Source organism: Patiria miniata, unplaced genomic scaffold (assembly GCF_015706575.1).
Source record: "Patiria miniata isolate m_02_andy unplaced genomic scaffold, ASM1570657v1 HiC_scaffold_5, whole genome shotgun sequence".
NCBI lineage: Eukaryota > Metazoa > Echinodermata > Asteroidea > Valvatida > Asterinidae > Patiria > Patiria miniata.
The window spans coordinates 12445666-12463007 of record NW_024037072.1 but is presented as its reverse complement, the minus strand read 5'-3'; the positions used below and the strand labels follow the sequence as shown (position 1 = coordinate 12463007).

General features: G+C 39.1%; 2 protein-coding genes across 2 annotated transcripts; one reads left to right on the top strand and one right to left on the bottom strand.

Annotated features, from left to right (window-relative positions):
* Window positions 1-381: 381 nt before the first annotated feature.
* Window positions 382-6715, bottom strand: LOC119740786 (polyamine-modulated factor 1-like). Its single transcript, XM_038216209.1, has 5 exons — window positions 6485-6715; window positions 5250-5355; window positions 4494-4597; window positions 3001-3199; window positions 382-1469 (listed from the first exon to the last, which is right to left on the bottom strand). Exons 1-5 carry the CDS (start codon window positions 6676-6678, stop codon window positions 1395-1397), a joined length of 678 nt encoding a protein of 225 aa, XP_038072137.1. The 5' UTR covers window positions 6679-6715; the 3' UTR covers window positions 382-1394.
* A 923-nt stretch (window positions 6716-7638) lies between these two features.
* On the top strand, window positions 7639-16436 carry LOC119740784 (testis-expressed protein 45-like). Its single transcript, XM_038216205.1, has 8 exons — window positions 7639-7912; window positions 11854-12527; window positions 12860-12969; window positions 13330-13555; window positions 14285-14403; window positions 15031-15235; window positions 15649-15740; window positions 16053-16436. Exons 2-8 carry the CDS (start codon window positions 11975-11977, stop codon window positions 16206-16208), a joined length of 1461 nt encoding a protein of 486 aa, XP_038072133.1. The 5' UTR covers window positions 7639-7912; window positions 11854-11974; the 3' UTR covers window positions 16209-16436.
* Window positions 16437-17342: the final 906 nt, after the last annotated feature.

The following is a 17342-nucleotide window of genomic DNA, read 5'->3' as shown; positions in this document are numbered from 1 at the left end:
TTCATTTGCCGCGAAGCGCGGCCACTGCGTGTGCATAGTACAAATCCCCTGGTGTACGTGCGTCACACACTAGAAACGGTGCGCGTCAACCAGCGAAATGTCCCGCCCATGGGACGTCGTTGCTAGGTAAAAGGGCGCCCTCTTTGTCGGCGCACGGAGCTCATACATGTACATGGTGCCCATACATGTACATGGTGCCCAGATGTGCTGTATTCGTAAAATCTTGCAGGTTTTTGAGGTCAACTTACACACTTTATAGAGATTTTAAGAACCATTAATGTTCTTCAATTTACCAATAATAACATTTTGCTCTTTGTTAACTTTCTAGGAAAGAACAAAATAATTTATATACTCAAAATGAATTGATTCTTTTAAGCCTGATTACAGATTACGTTATTATGTTGGTTTATTTGCTTATTGAGAAAGGTTTTGTGATTTTAAGTAGCCTTAAAGGTGGCGGGAATCAATACAAGTAAGATAAAATGCAAATTTTAGCGCAATTTCTTGACAGCTAATGAAGGTCTAATTATTATTTGAATGATTTGTCAGTATACATAGCAACTTTTGCTATAATGCTAAAAACAATTTGCAAATTCATATATCAATTGCCAATTTCTGAAATCTGATTATAATTTGATTAAATCTATCAAGCTTTGACAAATTTCGATCACATTGTGTTTTATTTAATATTTTACCTAATATATATTTTATGAGAATATCCAATTTATGAATACTTTCTTCCATTTAGCACTTACTTCTTGATTATGTACTAATAACTTCATAATCTATTTTAGATGAAAGAAAACCAGTAATGTGTATATACAAATGTACATGTGAATCAAGACTGCTTAACAAACGTACATGTACAAATTAATGCATTCCCCATGTGTTTTGTTTTTTTAGGGTTACATCAAAAAATATATTTGATTTTTCAATTTCTATTTTCGAAGAAATTTAATAAGTTATTAACTTTTGAATAAAACATCGAACCCAAAAATCAACCAATAGTTAGTTATTGAATTATTTCTTCATAAAAATCACATTATTGCCTTCCAGACAATAATTCCGCTCTCGTGGGGGGGGGGGGGGGGGGGGGTCATTTGTGCACAAAAACGATATCCCCTTTTCGGAAGGTTGCAGACACCCAAGATCTGTATAAGTAGTTTTTTGTTAAAAGACGACAAACAAATTGAACCTTTGAAAGGAGAAGAAAAAATTGTTTTGAAGAGCACAGGTTTGCACCTTAAAAATGGCTTGAAAGGTAATAATTTACAAAACTTAAATAACTAATGTACAACTTTACAACTTCGTATGAGATACAATGATTGCAAGAAATATACATTTTTCTCCATGCTCAAATCATCTCATACCCTTGTTTCGCCCAAGAATCACCACTAGATGGCGCCAGACAATGTTGCACTCATCTCTTCCATTTCATCTTCTGGAATCTTCCTACATGCAGCTGCAGCCTGGGCACAATAAAACAACATGAGAAAACATATATTACTCTAAAATCCTTGATTCTTTGAATGTGGATTATATATGCAGAAGGCAAAACAACTAAACATGGAGAAATCAAAACTATCAAAAAAGGCACCTAGCCAATATGTCGTAACTCCTTTGACTGGTTCACAGTTGATGCATGCTGACACATACCACACTAGCTTAAAGTTAAAGGGAATATACATCATTTGCTTTTACTGTAATTTTCAGAAATGGATGGAATTGGGGGGTTGGAAATATATAGCAAATATAGTTACACTGACTTTTTTGAGGTTTTGGGTTCGAAAATGCTATAAAAACCAAGAAAAACAATCATTTTCCTGTAGTCTGGTTCCCTGACTCCATATAAGAAGAAACAGAGCAGTTTACATACATTGGGGAATTGTAAGGTCAGGGAACCAGTCTAGCTGGCTCGTACCCGTTCATAGGTTTGTAATCGATTGCAAACAAGTGCGATGGTAAATTGGGGCCAGTATTTGAAAAAAAAGCCAGTTTTTTTCCAACGCTGATCGGCCGATCAGCGTTGGAAATTGATACAAAAATACCACTTTTCTTGAAAATGACAGTATACCAGGTGCCATGATTTTACAGGATGCTTTACACTGTCATCCACTAACAGTCCAGCAAGGTATTTCAAAATGATTTGGTAGTTTTATTTTTTGATGTTTGCAAATGTTGTATTTTCCCTTTAAAGACATGAAGGATCATTTGGTTTTCATGCATTCTGTTCATTTTGTTCATATCCAATAGTAACCACTCAAAATCCGAAGAAGAATGTTCAAAACCTAACTTGTTGAAGTATCAGCTCAGTAGGTATTACTGCATTTTCGAGTAAAACAGTGAAAAAAAAAACATGCACAACTGTTTGATCAACAACAATTGCACTCTATTTCCAAAATCCAGTCAATGGACTGACCGTTAGAAATCACCTACATTTCTTGATTTCTTCTGAATGACAGCAAGGCCAGATTGAATAATTTCACGTAGTGTTTAGTACCAGTTACAATCATCCCTGACAGTCCTGAATCCTCCCTCCCTCTCTGGCTGGCAATCTCAACAACGCCAGCCCAGCAGTCAAAATAAATCAAAGGACTGATTTTTGACAGTTGAGTGCTCCCTGCCTTCATAAAGCAGGATTAACTGGCTGTGATTGTTCTGTAACCTGATACAGCTATGCTTTGACTGTAAGTGATTGATAAACCAGCTGTGCCCACCAGTCGCCTGCTTTTGTCTGTTGATGGAATTTGACTGTCACAGTGCGTACAAGAGATACGATCTGACTGTTGTCGTCTAACCTGTGTAAAAGGCACGGCAGGGGAACAGGATTGAATTTGTGACTGTCTGTGACTGACCAAAGAAAAGGAGGGTAAATCTCAAGAGTGCTCTGTCTGATGACAGGTTTAGTAGATGGGTATATCTAAGGAACAAAGACCATGAGGGCGCTGTTGGGGTTATTCATGATTTCTATCAATACGCACACATTTAATTAATACCTACCCTGTCAAACGTTTTCATTTTCTCGGTGATCTTCTGTTTAGTGTCGAGCAGATGTTGCTTGCGTGGTAGTACTGCTTGATGTAATCGTTTGTTCTCTTGCTCAATCTGATCTAAGAGATGCTCCAATCTTTCCTTCTCTCTGAGTTTGGGTTGGATGAGATGGGCGCGAGAATCCTCCACTGGGTCACCTGAAGGTCTCCTGAATAAGGCCAAGAAAAACAATATTTCCAATTACATTAAAAACAAAATAGGGTGGGTTGTGGATGGGTGGGTAAAATGTTTTTTTTTGCCTTTCAATTTTTACAGCCAGAAAAAAATATGCTGGATGCTGGATGAATATCAACTCTTGATTTTGCAGTAGCTACGTAGGGAGGATTCAGGACTGTTTAGGGCTACCCTTAACAGTCCTGAATCCTCCAGTTTTAATACAATTTTGCACGACCCCAAAGAGTTAGGGTTGGCTTCGCTGCACTGTGCGGCAAGAATGGACTGCCAAACAACTTTAAAAAAATGAAAAGAAATTTTGTTTTTTTAAATGTAGGAAAATGCCCCCCCCCCCAAAAAAAAACAACCCCTAGCGGACGGGCTGTGCAATCAGTTTTAAGGTGTTTTCTTCTGAATAAATAGATTAAGTTCCTGCATAATTTTCTAGGTTTGGTGGGGAAACCAGAAAGATTTTTCTTGGCCTAATGCAAGCCATAATTGACGTGTTGGAGTTGAGTCCAAGTCATCCAGTCCTAACTCAAGTCACAATCTCTTCAAATGAACTGGACAAAGACATTCCTTTGTTCATCCCCTGTTAATTGTGACTGGACTTGTGAAAGGACTTGTGATGAAGTTAAGGCCAACTCAACTATAATACCTCATTAAAACCCTCCGAGTGTTTGATCAGCCACAGACGGTCAAAATTTCTTCCACTTCCCCTGCCACGTATTTGTATACAGACTAGTAAAAAAACAGTCAGATCACATTCATGTAAACACTGTGACTAGTCAACTTCCATCAACAGACAAAAGAGGTAACTGGTAGGTACAGCTGGCTTATCAATCATCTCCAGTCAAAGCATGGCTGTATCAAATTAACAGAGGAATTCTTAACTGTTAGAAACAGTCTCTTGATTGATTTTGACTGCTGTGATAGCGTAGCTGAATTCGTCAGCCAAAGAGGGAGGGTTTATGATTCAGGTTCAAGCCATAAATGGGTTTATATTTTCTGTCAGTCAGGGCCTTGATATTTTTTTCTTTGAAATAATGGTAAACTGCTTCAAACTGACATCCAACTGCAGACAAAGTTGTTGGAGCAATTGGATTGGTATATTATGTGTATTGGACTTTTCTCAGATAAAAATATGCAAGTTTGTCGGTTTTGTGGAGTACAAGCTGTAACAAATGTGTTGTACAGTGTCTCTTCCACAGTGACAAGGGGAGATTTATTCAGGAAGTTTAATAGTGATTTGAAGTGTTGAGCTGAATTGTTTGATCTAGCAATCTTACCATGCCGGTTTTGTTAGCTGCGTTGGTGCGTCTTGTATGTGCTGATCCAATTCATTGAAGAGTTTCACTAAACCTTCCTCATCAATCATCAACTCCAATTCTTTCTGCATCAGAAAAAAAAAGAAAAAAAGGAATTCCAAATGTCAGTAACTGGTCTAGGTGGACTGGAAAGCAATTACATGAAAACAAATGGGGGATTTGTAATTTATTTAAGGCCAAAAAAAATTAAAAAGTTCTGCTTCCAGTAACCCTACCTACCTACCTTTTTTGGACAGCCCCTACCCTCATTTCTTTGGGGGAAAAATAAGGCGGAAAAAAACCCCTTAACCATAAATTACTACTTTTATCCTTGACTACAAGCAGACACGTCCATATGATTGTATACAAAAGAAATTGCCAAAAGAAAAAACATTTCCCTTCCTACCTACCCTATTTTTAAATGCCATGTAATCGGAAGCAGAATTTTTTTTTGGGTCTAATGTATGTTGAATTTATAAAAGGCTAAGACTTCCAAATTCAATTGAATACTTTCATAAAAAAAGTATGCCCCATGCATACTTTTATGAAAATGCATGATTTATTTATTACAAAATAAAAACTGTAGAAAAAATAAATAAATGTATATATTTCTTGAAAAAAAAAAAGACAAATTATTCCCCTTACTATCCCGAATACATATATCTTTGTCTCCGGTGGTATTTTTGGTTAAAGATATAGTTATAATATTTTAATTTTGAATCAAGAAAATTAATTAACCTGAATAGATGATTCCAGATTTTCCAGGAATTGTTCTCTGATGCTTCTTAAAGCCTCTGGTCTCTTCTCGTGTGCAAAGTAGTAGCTTCGGCCAAAAGTGCTGTATCTGTGTATTGAATATAATGAAGAAACAATGGATCATGGATGACAAACACAATTTCATTGTTGGGTAATTAACTTTCTTTCAAACATTTCTAGAGAACAAGGGCAGTGGATGTTTCACTGGTCCACAATTGTTTTCAATATTGTACCGACACTGCACTGGCAGCACTGCACATGCACACTGGCTTTTTGGGGGGGACATAGACATTTTTAAATTAATGCGACAAATCGTCATCTAGTTCCGCGCTAACGTTGTCGTTGCGACTTTGTGTTGAAGAGATGGGAATCAGACCTAGGCCCTTATTACAATTTTTACAGACTTTATTTCCCTTTTAAAAAATGCTCCGGATTAAATACTCTGCAATTAAATGATTCGAATTAAAAGAAACAACAAAAGAAGACAATTCTTATTTTTTGTGACACAAAAATAAAGTTTCAAAAACATCGGTCATGCTGGGACTCAAACTGGAATGGCGTTGCTTGTGAGGTGGGTGCTCTATCCAGCACTAGGCCACGCATTCGCTCGACGACAAATGGTATTTTAATAGCGGAAAGAATGTTGCAACCTGACGCTGCTTTTTTCTTCATATATTATCTCAATGAAGGTCAGTGATATGAATGATAAGACATGAATCTGGGACTGAAAAACACTTGCAATTTTGTTAGGAAATACTTGGAAAATGTTCCTGACTCTCCATGGACTTTGTACACAACCGCTGAAGTGGTGTCCGGTTGCAACCTTCTTTCCATAATACTAATAATACTGTGTAGGCATGGTAGGCCTACTCGTATACATGTGACGTGCATGAGGGCGCTATACGATCTGCCGGCTTAAGAATAAAAAATGCGAGACCGGTTCATGGCTAAATAAACACTTTGTAAACAAAATCAAATTTCTAGGCCTATAATTTCAAGTAGAAATTAAAATAAACAAGTCGGCCTAAATCCTTAATTTTCAAATGGTTTGAAATCCTACATCATACATGTCTGACAATAAAATAGCCTTACTCTCCTGTTTGCGGTCACCTAGAGAATCTAAAAAGCTTCAACTTCCGGCAAGTCGTGAAGACAATCATGTGTCGGAAATAAATGCATAACCATATATCACAGCATAAAACAATAATGTGCATTACCTCCCTGCCTCTAGACATTTTTTGACAGTTTTCTGAAGTGCATCCCTTAGGCGAATCATGTGAGAGCCTTCATCAGTCATTCCTTCTCCTGCTCTGGAAACTACCAGCGTAGAATCACGCGTCGACATGGTCGATGCTTCATTCTTTGACGTTTCCGTCGCACTGTTTACACTCTCGTCCGATCCGGTCGCCATATTTTGAAGAACCGCGCGAATTCCCTGGCTCAAAGAACCCGATTGAGGGCGCCTGTCACGTTTAACGAAGGTCTCCGTAAAAAGTGTGGCTTTGCCAATCGTATCTCCGTCTTGCACTTAGTTTCCGCTATAACACTCAAACCGAGTACAAAATAGACCAAAGTTTTGGCTAAATGATATCAGATTTGACTTTTTGAAGTAGAGCAGAGCATGAAGAACTAATAGCTAGAGTCTCCAAAATGAGGGGCATAAAATCTTCTGGAGTCGAACCGAAGACGAAGCCAACATTTTGAAAACCCCATATCCCGCAGGGCCAGGGGCGGATCTAGCTTTCAGGAAAGGGGGGGGGGGGGTGTTTGTTGATACGAAGGGGGGTGTTGTGTTGAGTGGAGCCGGTTCGACACGCCTTGTTAGGGTGATCCGGGGGTTGCCCCCGGCCGGGAAAATTTTGAAATATAGCGACCCGTTATTTCAGCACAAAAGTTGCTAGAATTTTGAGGTTTTTGCTGTCATAAATTGATTCATTGTTGTGTAAGTACATGGCATTATATACCCTCCACAAATGTTTTTCCAAGAGAAAATTTTGGGTTCACAAATTTGAAAACCTCTACAGTGTCTTCCTGAAATGACATCACAGCAACAGCGCCCTCAGTTATCTGGAAAAGCATGACTGTTTAAAGAAGGCAGCGAACTTATTTTCAACAAAATTAACCAAAAAGGAATGTCAAATATCTTTTACACATTTTAAGAGGAGTTGAAAGTTGCACAAAATTTGGTACTAAGAAAAATTCACCGCATAGACAAAAAAAGTTTCTCATAAGCCTACACGGTACGGTCGTGTACTAACGATGAAAAAATCAATGCATGGGGATAGGCCTACACTGTACATGTACACACACTGTACACCCACATACACAGGGATCAGTGCTTTCAACCCAAACAGTCAGTGTTGTCATCAAAGCGCCCTCATAATCAGACAAGTAGCATTGTCCCGTCACACAGGCAGGGAGCGCCGTAGCCATGGAAACGGCAACTTGGGGGACAGGTTGGGTGCACAAAGTACGTACACGGGACGCAGTCACTGTGTAAATCATGCTATACCAATGGAACACAACGATGTAAATGAAGGTTTTTTGGCATTGGAACCACCATCGAACATGGACATTTCTTTCTTTTAATTCCACCCGGCAATTCCTACAAGTGGAGTAAATATTACCCGATACTTCGTTACAAGGTGAGTGTCGTAGATTGAAGTGATAACCCTTTAGATTTTTGCAAAATTCACTTGTTGAGTGAGAATTTGTAGGTCTATAGTTCATTTTGACCATTCATTGCTAGTACATGTATTTGTGTCACTGTCGTCAAGGTCATACTAAAATTATGAATCAAACATTTTGTTTTCTGGTGACAGATATCTCTATAAATTATTTTTAAACGTAGCTATACAGTTTCATGAACGCTAAAGCAAGCAAGCATAATTTTTGGAAAACATCGATGGCTTACGCTGGAGAAAATCAACAGGCAGTACAGTACACACTAGGAAGTAATTGTTGCCAAGGGGAAGCACGTGCAATATAGGCCCAAATGAACAAAAACAATCACTTATTTTCCCACAAAAATACCAATAAGGAAATGCGTTATTATTATTATTTTTATTATTATTATATATTTTTGATGAGCCCAGCAACGTCATCAAAGCTACGTCTTTCCCCTGTCGGGAATTTTAAGGCAAAACACCTGTCGTCCCTTTTAGTACCATCTGCGGCGCTAAATGGCGCATCCGACTCTAAACTGAATAGCACTTTTCGGAAATCGGGAAAAAGCCACTCAGCACAAGATTATTAAATATTTAGAAGGACGATCACTGGCGTTGACATGGTGACAGCAGTGCCTTTTTTGGTTAGTTGTTGATCACTATATTATGAACCTGTTTGATATTTATGTTTCGTTCGAAACGACATTTTACTTTGATAATAGCAATCCCGCGAGCCATCGTTCTTCCAGCCGGGAAATAATTAAGACTACAAAGAGACTGAGAAGAAATACATGTTTAACGCTAACATCCTGGTTGAATGGGAGAGCGATGATTTCTAAGAAAAGTCTTGTCAATTGACAAGGGTGGAGTCATCCCCCTCAACAAACCCCTCCCGACCATCTCGTATCTCCCCATCTTGCCCCCCCCCCCCCCCCCCCATTGCCCCTGACTTCCCACTCGCGATCCCTGCACCAGGAGAGGCAAAAAAAAAGTTTTTGGAAACGATGATTACTGAAAGATGATGAAATTGTTTTTATATAGTTTTCCAGAGTGGAAAGCTATCCATCCCGGAGAAAATCACGGATACAAAGTCTAAATTTTAGAAGACATAGAAACTGATGTGTTGACAAATCAACGAATTAACCTCAGATTTTCCTACATAACTTAATTCAGAAACGAAATTTATGTAGTAGCGAGGCAACATGACTGTTACGAGTGTGATGATGTCAACAAAAGGCGAACATGTCGTTATAACGGTATCAATAACATCTGTTTGCTCTGGTTAAGAGAGCGATGTTTGTGCAGCAGATAAGTGCCGTGAAACCGATGCGTCTTTCTGAAGGGCCTGCAAATGTTGAAAAGCCTCCTAGTAAACTAATTATAAATTCTGCAGGGTGACGTTTGTTTAGTTATCGAAGCATTAAGATAACTGTTGCAGGAATTATCACCTCAAAACATAAAAACATAGGGATTACACAATATATCGTGAGATGATTTACACAATATATCGTGAGATGATTTAGCATTGCCATATACCATTTCTCATTTTAAATTGAACAAGCAAGCTACATTGACGAAACTTGTGAAAACATGTATAAGGTAAAATGTTCTGTGAAAATAATATTCATGAACGAGTGCCGACGCCAGCATGAGAATAAATTATCGGCAACGAAGGACCCTATAAGGACCCAATCCATGTTGAAATGGATTGTTTTTATCAAGCCGAAACACAATCATATATTCAGACCCTTATATACACTCTTCATCGCCGCCGCCCGTTGGAGTTTGAAATGCCCTTTATTGTATGTGAATTATAACTGCCTCAAAATAACGGAAATTTCATGCTTTTCTCCTGCATGAGAATAAATTATCGGCAACGAAGGACCCTATAAGGACCCAATCCATGTTGAAATGGATTGTTTTTATCAAGCCGAAACACAATCATTATTCTGTATATTCAGACGACACAGCTGGGTAAACAGTCGTTTTGAGTTTAATTTTGTCAACACTCATGGCCGATTGATTAAAGCGTTCACTTTTTTTGGCGGGCATATTATTCCAAATTTGAAACAAAAATTGCATATTCTGGTGATACATTTATTTTTTTTCTTCTAAAAGGGACTTTCAGTTTGGTTCTTTAAACGAGGAATCAAACATATGTCAAGAGAAAGCAAAAAACGCGATTTCTGTAAATTAATCATTTTTCGTATAGTTGATGCGATACGAAAGCAATTGGCCTTTGCAAACTTTTAATCTTGTTATTCATTTTAAGTGCTACCTCCTTTCTATGCGTTTCTGGTTGACTAACACGGCTGGCCACTACTTATAGTTCATTTTTTTTTCAAACGTGAAATTGCACCAGACATAATCCGAAACACCAGATACTTGCAACCATGGTTACGGAGTATGAACTTTTTCGTCCATGAATATCACTTTCGTAATACAACTCCTATTTGTTGATATTCGGGTTTTGCAGCTGCTGAATTTGTTAGCTGGCCGGTGGCTGGCCTGGCTTTGTATGTGTTCGTGACATTTGACCTTGTAACGATAAATTGTCCGTTTTATTACCCTCGCTAAGGAGGTTATATTTTCATCAGATTTGTTTAGTTTAATGGTTGGTGTGTCTGTTTTTGTTAACAAAATAACTCAAAAAGTTATAGACGGATTTGCATGAACTTTTTTTTGGGGGGGGGGGTGATCCTTGGCACAAGTATTCAGGGGCGGATCCAGGAATTTTCGCGGGGGGGGGTCATCAAAATCGAAAATTGAAAATGTAGAAAGTTAATTTTTTTTCCAGACACTTGGCCTCCGAAAATCAATGGGGGGGGGGGGGGGGGCTCCTACCATAAATTCAATGGGGGTGCTGTTAAAATCCGACGATTATTAACACTTTATCGCAGAATACCCCTTAACCAAGCTGGCTCTATCCGTATTTTGTGCAAAGGCGGACATTATTACCAGTAAACAAATTTTGGGTGTCAGAGCGGGGGGGGGGGGGGTTCGAATTATTTTGTCATGAATGTCTATGGAATTTGTTTGGGGACAGAGCTGGGGGAGGGGTGAACCCCCCCCCCCCCCCCCGGATCCGCGCCTGGAATTGTTTAGCCTTGGCGGAGGTTTGCGCTCTCTGAGTGTTTTCTAGTTGGAACGAGTTGTAGTTTTGCGAGAAAATGTGATTGATGCATGATATTTCCTCTCCCAATTGTTGCTATGTAGAAGTGAAGTGTCTGACTGAGCATTTATTTACAAAACGCGCCATGAACACAGAGAGGAGAACATGTCGCTGCTTTTATTGCCGCCAAAGTTCAAGTTTGAGCCAATAAAATAACACACGTGACGATCAAGGTGCCATGGCTACCAAATAAAGTTACTTGTGGTTGCTAGGAAACGAATACATTAAGCTCTTGGCTTCTCGGTTATGGATTCCGGGCATAAGTAGCAATCAAAGGTTTTGTCCTTAACGCTTAAAAGATCATTTGCATTTTATTATAAAAACCGTACTTGGATAAAAGAATGCAGTGCCAAACACCCCGTAAAATTATTACATCTGGGTTGCTGTCATTTAGAAAAAAAATCAAGAAATGCAGGCCTATAGTTGTAGGGATCAGTCAATTGACTGATTTTTTTTTTTGAAACAAAGAGTGCTATTGACGAAATCGTGCTTCGTGATAAAAAAATTGTGCATGATTTTCACTATTTTCTCGAAGAGTGTATTCCACTGAGCTGAAATTTTAACATGTTAGTTTTGAATATTTTTCTTTAGATATTGAGTGGTGGTATTATTGGAAACAAACAAAATGCACGAAAAGCAAATGATCCTATATGCCTTTAGATTTAACTCTCCTTTTTTTCATGGTTTGCAATAATCACTCAGAATATCACAAACATTTCAATACCAAATGGTTTCCATTTTCTTACAGGGTTTGTCAATAGAGTAGCCTACAGACAGTTTGATGTTGTCTCATTGAGTAAACTGGAATAAAACCTGACTGACTGGAAGCTTCGTTTTGATCCAGAAGCTCGCTAGTACCATCCGCCAAGATGCCGTCCGAATCAGTCACTCTCCCAGCCATCAATTCAATCCCAGCTCAACTCAAAGGCAAAGACTTCCTTTCCTCTTCTCACTTCCGTATCGGCAACGACAGGCGCTTATCGCGTAGCGCCTTGAGGCGCAGCACCTTTACCAAGGACTATATAGCACACGAACACTATGGCAGAGTAGCGGCCTCTGATCCACCAGCGCCTGCTGATGTCATGCACCGTGATCCGCACCAAGGAAGTCAGAATACCACAGAATCCAATTTGGCCTTTACAGGTCGCTCTATACCCAAGGTGCAAATGTGTCTTAAGCTCAATAAGACTAACTTCAAGATGGATACTGATGAGAGAGTGGATGTCTTCCACACCACGCATGCAAGTCACTACAATCCCAAGCCTCTAAGTAAGAGTTTTCCGTTTGATAACGCGATGAAGAGCTACGTACCTCAAGGGGATAAAGAGAAAGAGAAGATGCCAATGTCTGATTACAGAGATAACTTCTTGGGTCATGACACTAGGGTGGTCAAGGTGAAGAAAGCTCCGTGTATGCATGATGGTAAGACACAACTTCACTGTCTTAAAGATACGTAGAGGATTATATCCTAACCGAATAATCCGTCCATATCTTACCCAAATATTTCTGTCTGTATGCCCTGGCGGGATTTGGGACTCTATGTCGCATTTTTTTTTCAGAGCAAAGGCTCTTGATGTTGTTGAAATTATGAGGAAGATGCTTCCCGTATTTAAAGCAAATAAAAGAAAACAAGAAACCTGTAATGTATCCGAGAATTTAAAGCTGTTTTATCCGAGTAGAATTGTGTATGTTGATTTCTTGTCGTTTCAGTTCGACATTTCAGTTCTTGTAATTTCATTTCCGATCTTGTTCAGGCGGCCCAAGCACAATTCGTGGTGAAGATAGAACCCACAAGCAATTTGCTTCGTCGACAGAAGAGCAGTTTCCTGGAAGATATCTGCCTTATGTTGCAGTCAAACCGGATGTAAGGATTTTGTATCATTTGGGCGTTTTTATAATTATTTTTTAAACAAAAAATGAAACTTGTGTTTTTTTCACATTAATTTAAAAATTAATTTAAAGCCGTCAAATGTATACAACGCAATAGCATTTTTATGTTAAAATGTGTATAGTGTTGACCGTTGTCTTTCAAATTGAGACCACTGAAGTATTTTCTTTCACATGTTCCAAAAATGAATTATTAAAAGGGAGTGTCATGTATTACGACTGGCTTGATTCCAATAGGAATACCTTACGATTTGTAAGAAACTCTTTCGACTAAAAACAGGCTGAGAAAAATACTTGGTAAATGACCGTTTTCTATACTCTTTCTCGTTCTCGACAGCTTCTGGGTTCCAATATTCCTCGAGGCGACCAAGAGAAACTTGTCCATAAAGACACTACCCAGCTTCTGTCTTATCCTAAGCCTGGTTCAGCCAACTACCGCATCTATAGGCGTGACAACGCCCTCACCAGGCTAGGGGATACTAACTACAAGGTGGGGCACGCGAAGAAGTATGACAAGTTTGAGACGACAGCGGCTCAATCCTTCCAGCTGGATCAAATGCCAGGTTGGTTTCTTTGCTTTGTATTTGTCACAAGCCGCGCAGGTGGTGCGCACGTGTTGCTTTTCTTGACGCATAATAAGTACATTTTTTTTGTAAAAGTAAAGTCTGTCATGAGCCAATGTGGCCCATCAGGCCGGCGTTTATCTCCGGTTTCAGTGGCATGAAACGACTGAGAATATTTCTATTCCCCCTGGACGGGATGCTAGCATCGCAGGTTACTCCCCAGCTAACGCCGGTAACCATTTACACTTGGACAGAGGCAAGTGAGGGTGAAGTGGCTTGCCCAAGGACACAACATAATGGCCAGCAGCTGGATTCGAACCGCGGGGCGTACTGGATCCGTCTATTGCAGTCATGAGTTGGTTTCTGTTACGCTTTGTGGCAAAATCACTGAGTAACAAACCATAGGTTGAAAGTGATATGTACATGTACATGTACTTTCCAATGATTGCTTACGCAACTCAGATACATACATGAACACTTCGAGAAAAAACCATTTGGCATTTAAAATGGTTCAGTATAGGAAAGGCTATTTGCTGCTGATTTGTTTAATGTTGCATGTGCAGGTACGGGTGATGCTAAAAACATAGACTAGGTACTTGTAGGAATATAAGAGGTAGTCAGAATGTGCTATATTATTAGGAATGTGGTCACTCTCTGATTTTCCCCATTGTTTTTGACTGTGTGACTCGCAATTTAATACTGAAGTTACCGATTTTGCATTTGTTACAGCCCCGACAGAGATAATCCCCTATGAAAGCAATGCCAGTAGCTTACCGGAGGGCGATCGTAACCCAGAAAGGGTGAAAAGCAGAGTGACTACCACCAACTATACGTTCTACCACAAAAAGGTGAGCACTATGGTACTTCCAGAGAAACCCTTTTCGTACTTTTTGAAAATGTCAATTTCGTTCTGCAATTCCATTCCCTTTGATCTTCACTCACATTGGTCTGTCCCCTATTTAGTCCCTCTTTAGTGTTTCTTCTCTCAACCATGCATGCTTGTGCGTCCCTACATGTTTCTTTCTTGTATAACTGTGACTTGCATCTGAAGGTCTTGTTAAGACCGGAACGTCAAGCGCTCTTAATTTTGTTGATTTGTATATTTAGGGCAATCCAGCCAGAAAGCAGTTTGCGGCAGCTTTATTCAATTTCAATTTAAGTTATTTGCATTTTAAAAAAAATAATGTTAACAACAATGTTCCACGATGTGAGCAACAATGTTCCATGAGAAACAAATTTATCAGCTAGTCACTAGCTAAATTGTGATCTATGAAAGTAAAACCGTAATGACAGATGAAGGAAAAAGAGGAGTTATTATGAAAAGAGGAATGAGAAAAGAAGCATGGGCATGACATAGATGATTGCATTTAATTTTTGTCAAAAGCTATTTTTCGTAGTTTCTCAGTCTCTAGAGATTCCTCTTCAGACTTCACTTTACATTCATTGAATGACTTGAGTTATCTACTTCATGACAGCCCCCTGGGAATTTCCGTAATGACATCATATCGGGAGCAAACAAACTTACCTCCAGTGAGGTCGCTTTTGGAGTACCCAGCCAATACTCGGCGTACTACTCTACGACTCAGACCGACAATTACCCAGCATTCCATGTACCGGTAGAACGTGTGGCGGGACACGAGAAGATTCGGAGCAAGGTGCCTCTGGATTACTATGGAAACGGTGAGAAGAAATAACAGATATAAGGAGATACCTTCAACATGTACCTCTTTGAAAAAAGTAATCTGTTATCTTTGAAGGCATAGAGAGTGCTTTGATGAAGACACACTTGTAAGAATATGTTAAATACCTATGAATGCAAGATTCCTGATGAAATTTAAAATGGCATTAGGGTGAAAAGGAGGGCAAGCAGATGTCAACTCATATTCACATCTTTTACCTGGGATATAGCCCAGCTTATGTAATCCACCTTAAGATTCCACATAGTGTGATGATGTTTAGCTGAAAGTGCAAAGCCCAGCGAACAAAGTATCCAAAGTCCAGTCCATCTAGCCGTGGGCAGGCTGTATATTATGAGCTTATATACATGTAATTATGTTTAATTATTTGGTTTGATTTGATTTTGTCTTTTACAGGTACAGAGGTTGATACATCAACCACTAAAGATGATTTCCCATCCTGGAGAGAGATGCCATTACACACCGTCAGCAAGGAAACACTTGCTAAGGTAATAACGACATTTCTGTAAAAACTCAAAAGTGCAAAATAACTTCAATACAACTCTGAGGCGCTGAAAGAAAATTAGGTTGTGAACATTCTTCTTTGGATTTTAGGTGGTGTTATTATCGGAAACGAACAAACAGCATGAAGTGCAAAAGATCATATATGTCTTTTAAGAAAACGCTAGCAATTCCCACACTTTGGCATACAACTCTAACTTTACCCTTAGGTATGAATCACTATTCACTGGACACTGAACATCAGCAAGTTAGGTCGTACCTTTACATTGATTTAATGAATTTGTGACCTTTTTTGACAGTTGCGTCGATCCAACATCACCCCACCCCTTCACGGTGATCGTGAGTTTAATACGACTCACTTGACTTCCTACACAGCAAAGAGGGTTGATCGATACCAGTACGACAGTGGGAAACTACAAAGGAGTACAGTACCACTTGGAACTATGACCATATGAAGTTCAAGCATTTCAGAAATATGTATTTTCTTTTGGAAAGCAAATCCTTTTCAAGTTCCACATCTTATTTTGCCTGATTAATTTTATTTGGTTTGATGAGCATGTAATTTTAGCAGTCTCAGAAATATCAAAGCCTTGTATAGTCGTTTATTTTGCCTGAAAGTATTTATCGGCGTATTTTATTACATTTTTATGATTGAAGTGTGTATATATTTCATTCACTGCGTTAACACAATAGTTTAAAACATGGAAAACGTAGTTTGAGAAGTATGCTTCAAGACTTAGAATCACTGTAACACCTTTAATAAATGCACAGTTATGGGTCCAATTTTTTAAAGCAAATTAAATTCAATTTTAAGTTCTCTGTGAAAATAACAATTGCACTCATTAATTGGCGGTTCCGTTATCGGCTAGCATTTTGCTATGAACTTACAATTAAGATAGGGAAAGATTCCCATATCTGGTCATGTCACTTATTTTTCCCTTCAGTGACCTATCAGCCATCAGAAAGTGATAATATGTCCTAAAAAGTCAAAATTAGCAGGAAAAATTTTGAAAGTATTGACTGAGAAAACACTTAGAAATTTTCAGACTTGTCTCATGGGGTTTAGGGTGAGAAGTGATGGTCAGATTATGGGAATCTTTCCCTAGAGAGTTTTTTTGAATCCCACGTGAATGTACAGTTTCCCAACTGGTGGCAACTTGTACTCATCGATGAGTTTTGTTAAAATGCACGATTAAAATCTTGAGTATACATGTATTTACCTTGTTGCTGGAAATCAATCGTTGGACTGTAAGTATGGGTTGATTCTTACAAATTTCCTGGGAACACAGGAGACAGACAGAAGGGAAGATTGCTCCGGCAGTCAGGGCCGGCAATCAGGGGAATCAGAGGGGGAGCGACGGCGGAAGCGCCGAGGTCGTTTGCTGATGAAATTGCATTTCTTGAGATCCATTCTGGCCGGAAACTAAGGGCCGCACTTTAGGCGGGATAAGACAATGTCTTCACATCGGTCCGAAGACGGTAGGTGCTGGAATGGTATTGTCGTGCACACAAGATCCGTGGTGTGACAACCGTTTGTATACGTGTTCAAGTGTTAAATGCATGACGGCCAGCCAAATTGGAAAGCCGTG